General features: G+C 38.8%; 1 protein-coding gene across 1 annotated transcript in view; it reads left to right on the top strand.

Moving 5' to 3' along the window:
- Positions 1 to 3,210, top strand: part of LOC107290342 (thioredoxin) — a 23,683-nt gene extending 20,473 nt beyond the window's left edge. The window contains exons 4-5 of the mRNA XM_015819217.1: positions 1,752 to 1,817; positions 3,008 to 3,210. Of these exons, the coding sequence (XP_015674703.1) occupies positions 1,752 to 1,817; positions 3,008 to 3,070 (129 nt within the window). The 3' untranslated portion in view covers positions 3,071 to 3,210. The remainder of the gene's footprint in view (positions 1 to 1,751; positions 1,818 to 3,007) is intronic.
- Positions 3,211 to 4,735: the final 1,525 nt, after the last annotated feature.

Genomic DNA, 4,735 nt, shown 5'->3' with positions numbered 1-4,735 from the left:
GGGAAGCCTGATATTAAATCAGTGGCGTATTTTGTTTGAATTATTATCTTTTCAAACAAGTTAATTTAGAAAAGTGGCGCGTGTGAAAACCAATTTTCCCAAGTGTGCTTTTTTGATATAAATGAATCCGACTCACTTGAAATAAAAGTACAACTTCATTTTTGATGTCTTGCTAGTGAGGTGTTTGGCAGTGATTAAGCTGTGTAAAATGAAGTATGGCTTTGCCCTAAATATAAAGCAGAGTGATAATTAAATTTGTTTTACATAGCTTGGAAGCAAGAAGGGCCATCAGAAGTAATAAGCTTTTATTAGCTTGATGAGTAAACAGTACTGCCTACACTTAAAATTACACATAATGGTGTCTGCAATTGGCTTTTAACAAAGCCCTTAACATGCGTAGATGACATCTATATTAACTGCTGGAGTAGAGAAAGCTAAGTTTGCTTCCCTCAGGTGGAATGAAAATGGATGGGAATGTTTTTTTTAGTTTTAGTAAATCTAAAAAAAAAGGGAGTGTTCTCACATTTGACACATGTTACCTGCAGCATTCCTTTCACAACAAAGGATGTCTTCAGATCGTTAGGCGTTGTCTAGGAACTCTTATTAGGGAATCCTCCAAGTTGTAGTTTGGTTAATGCTGTCAGAATAACATAGAGTCCACAAGTCTATTCTGGTAAGAAGGAGTTTATTAGAAAATTTGGCCTGGGACCTCACAAGATTCCTGGCATTTTCCAGTCATTCATAAGACAAATTACAGAAATATATGGCAGGTAAAAGAAAGCACTGGAGAGTATATGATAAGAGAAATTCTTATAGGTTTTCAGAGGCTTACAAGTAGGTAAGATAAGTGCAGTAAATGCAGTATTCTTAAGATATAACCTTAAGATGTTCATAACCTTAAGATGGTCATAACCTGATATCCAGAATTATAATTTCCATAAGTCTTATTCACACCGCTGATGGTTAAAAATTCTAAATGTGTGATGTTGTATATGCTGATAGCGAGAATACTTTATGCGCAAAAATGGTTACTTTTGATTCCCAGAACTGATTAATGGCTGCAAAAGTTGACAGACTTTAACAGAGATAGGTTTGATGTTACAGAAATGACTAGTATATATTATTATTATAAAAGTGTAAAAAGTTGAGTTTTATATTAACTACCTTATTCTACTGCAGGGGTAGGCAATCTTGGCTCTTTTATGACTCGTGGACTTCAACTCCCAGAATTCCTGAGCCAGCTATGCATAGCTGCCTCAGGAATTCTGGGAGTTGAAGTCCACAAGTCATAAAAGAGCCAAGGTTGCCTACCCCGTTCTACTGCAAAAACAGGAGTCGAATGTCAACACCGTTTTTTTCTTTTCCTCTCTGCCCTGCACTTTTTTCTTTTCCCACCTTTCCATTATCTTTATTTTTCTTCATATGTTTCATATTTTAAATTTTGACAAACCAATAACATTTGTTACCCAGAAAGAATTCTAAGTGTGATATCTGGAAGTTACCAGGTTTCTTATCTCACTAGAACGTGTTTCACTTTTCTTCGCCTCAGAAATACTCAAGAGGAAAATATCCACCTATGATTCATTTTGATACAGAGTTTTTGCCTTTTCCTCTCTGCAAGACACCGATACTGCATTTTGCCTCAGTTGGCAGCGCGTGAATAACAGAATGGGAAAGAATTCTGGGGCACAAAGAATTCTGCTCACGTACCATGTCACACGGAGTGGAGTAACCTTTTTCATCTCTTCTAGGATGTGGCCTCTCACTGTGATGTGAAGTGCATGCCAACATTCCAGTTCTACAAAAATAATGAAAAGGTATTTGCTCTCAGATTTCCGGCAAAACATGTGTTGATCTTGAATGCTGTACTTGCAGAGGGATCCAAATGCATTCTCACCTTTAAAAGATTTAGTTTGAAATCTGGTACATGGCTACATTCATCCTGTCCAAGCCTCCATGTGTACAGGTAGTCCTCAACTTAACAACAGTTCATTTAGTGAGCGTTCAAAGTTACAACGGCACTAAAAATAGTGACTTAATGACCATTTTTCAGGTTTGTGACTGTTGCAGCATCCCCATGGACACGTGATTTACATTTGGATGTTTGACAACTGACTTGCATTTATGACAGTTGCAGTGTCCCAAAGTCATGTGATCCTCTTTTGCGACCTTCTGACAAGCAAAGTTAACGGGGAAAGCAAATTCACTTAACAACCCTGTTACTATTTAACAACTGCAGTGATTCGCTTAACAAATGTGGCAAGAAAAGTCGTAAAATGGGGCAAAGCTCACTTAACAAATTTTTCACTTAGCAGCATATATATTTGGGCTCTCATAAGTTGAGGACTACCTGTACTTTGTTTCCCATGAGTTCTAGATGAGGTTTAAATATGGAGTAAGAGATATGCTTTTGTTTAATACTAATATAGTATCTTTAAACAGGCTTGTGAATTAGGCCACAAAATCTAGTAACCTTGGGTTTCGGGAACGAAGTTCGAAATGTATGTTACCATCCTGTTCAAAAACCATTGCCCCCCTGGTAGGTCCTAGGAAGAGTTACTTTTTCCAGAGCAGCCCCTGCTCTCTGAAATACACTTTTCCCTCTGGAATCTGGCAGATCACCGCTCAGCCTTCCAGAAAGCTATAAAGAATTGTTTTTTTCCCCAAAACGTTAGGATATGGTGAGATTGGAGTCTGGGGATTAAGATGTTAGATGGTTTGGCGAATGATGGTTGGCAGCAGGTTTGGGGTTTTGTTATAGTGAGCCGCCCAGAGTTGTGCTTCATAATATGCGTGATTATAAGTCTCTTAAGTACTATATACTTTAGAAAATTATATTTGCGGTAAACTACTCAAGGAAGGAAGTTGTTAAGGAGCAGTGTTCACTTTCTTTGATCATCATTGCATGGAATCAACATTAAATAACCGTCTAATGTTGACAATATCTGTTAACAGAGGGGCGACTCTTCAGGTAAAAAGGCTTAAACTTGAACTGTCTGTATTTCAGGTGCATGAATTTTCTGGAGCAAATAAAGAAAAGCTGGAAGAAGCCATTAAGAAGTATATGTAACCAAAGGTTCTTGATTCATGACTGACTGTTAAATTATAGCCTTTTCTACCTAACACATTGATCAAGTTAGAATATGTATTCAAGTACACATTGACCCTTCAGTCTGTAAATGAAGATAATAAAAAAATATATAAAAGGTTCTATGTCTTGCTTGAACTCACAGCGTGTCAATTCAACTTAGTGAGAAGCAGCCCTGCTACTCAGTTTGCCTTCAAGAGCTTGTGACTGCCTCGGGGGTGTGTGTGTGTGTGAGTGGGATGGGTGCATGCATGACTATGTTGACACTTGTCCTACATTAGCCCTTCCCAGGGGAAGATTGGCTTTGAAAAGAAGTCCCAAGGGTGCGTTTTTTTTCCAACTGGGCTTTCTTGCTGTTTTTCGTTGAAAATTTTCAGTTCTGAAGAAGACTGTAGAACTGAAGAAGCTTCTTGGATGAGAAGCAAAATGTTTTCAAAGAAAAACAAATGAGAAAGTCCAGGTGCCTTTTGGAAAAAAGCACCTTTGGGACAACTATGACCTGGATCAAGGATAGGCAACCTTGGCTCTTTTATGACTTGTGGGCTTCAATACCCAGAATTCCTGAACCAGCCATGCTGGCTCAGGAATTCTGGGAGTTGAAGTCCACAAGTCATAAAAGAGCCAAGGTTGCCTACCCCTGACCTGGATGATTGAGAATCTCTGTAGACAATTTGAAAGGGAGATTACTTGGGTAAAGATACTGTCTGCTTAGGTGGGATGAACAGCAAGCAGCCATACTTTCATGTCATAAAACCAAATGCAGGAGGCCTAGCATGTATCCTATAACATCCTACATTCTCTTTTGAATATTCTTAGTTGAATTAGAAATGGGCACAAATGGCTTTTTAAATTACAGTGTTCTATCAAAACTATGGACAGGGACATTCAGACAACAGCTCTCCTGGGAATGGAGAAGTCTCTAGTGTTTTATCCACTGTATAGCAATGGCAGAAGCTCTGCAGCTAAGAAGAGTCCTACAGATGTTCCTTCTTGATATCTCCAAGAGTTTTAAATGAAACTCAAGAGGCAGTGGACTTCTGGAAAGATTGGTGGGAAATAAAAATCAGTGCACTCCTACCAACACTGTTGGCCTTTCATAATTAAAGAAGGGCAGAAACATTCCATCTATGACTTTTTCTCTTCTAACTTATAAGACCTGGGGGGGGAGGGAATTGTCTGCCCAGCTCTAGTTTTATAATTTGTGTATAATTTAGGATTTTTTAAAATAACATAAGCAGTTGATATTTAGGGGGGGGAAATCAAAACATCCAGATTAAAAATAAGGACCACCAGTGGCAATTGCATCCCTTTCATCTACACAGGTAATCAACTTACAACCAAATTGGGACCGCAGGTTGTTACTAAGCAAAGCGGTCACCTGATTTTATGACCTTGTTGCTGCAGCCATTAAGAGAATCATCATGGTTGATCACACAGTCATTGAGCAAATTTGTGTTGACTTTGCTTGTGGGAATCTGGCTGAGAAGGTTACAAGTGTGAACACGGGACCCCAGGACCCAGCAACCACTGTACATATGTGCTGGTTGCCAAATGCCGAAGTTTTGATCACGTGACTGAAGCTACGATCATACATACGAGGACTAGTTATAAGTCACCTTTTTTTCCCCAGTGCTGTCATCACTTTAA

Source organism: Protobothrops mucrosquamatus, unplaced genomic scaffold (assembly GCF_001527695.2).
Source record: "Protobothrops mucrosquamatus isolate PMUCROS unplaced genomic scaffold, P.Mucros_1.0 scaffold874, whole genome shotgun sequence".
NCBI lineage: Eukaryota > Metazoa > Chordata > Lepidosauria > Squamata > Viperidae > Protobothrops > Protobothrops mucrosquamatus.
Note: the sequence above shows the minus strand (reverse complement) of the source record. Positions and strands in the feature narration are given on the sequence as shown.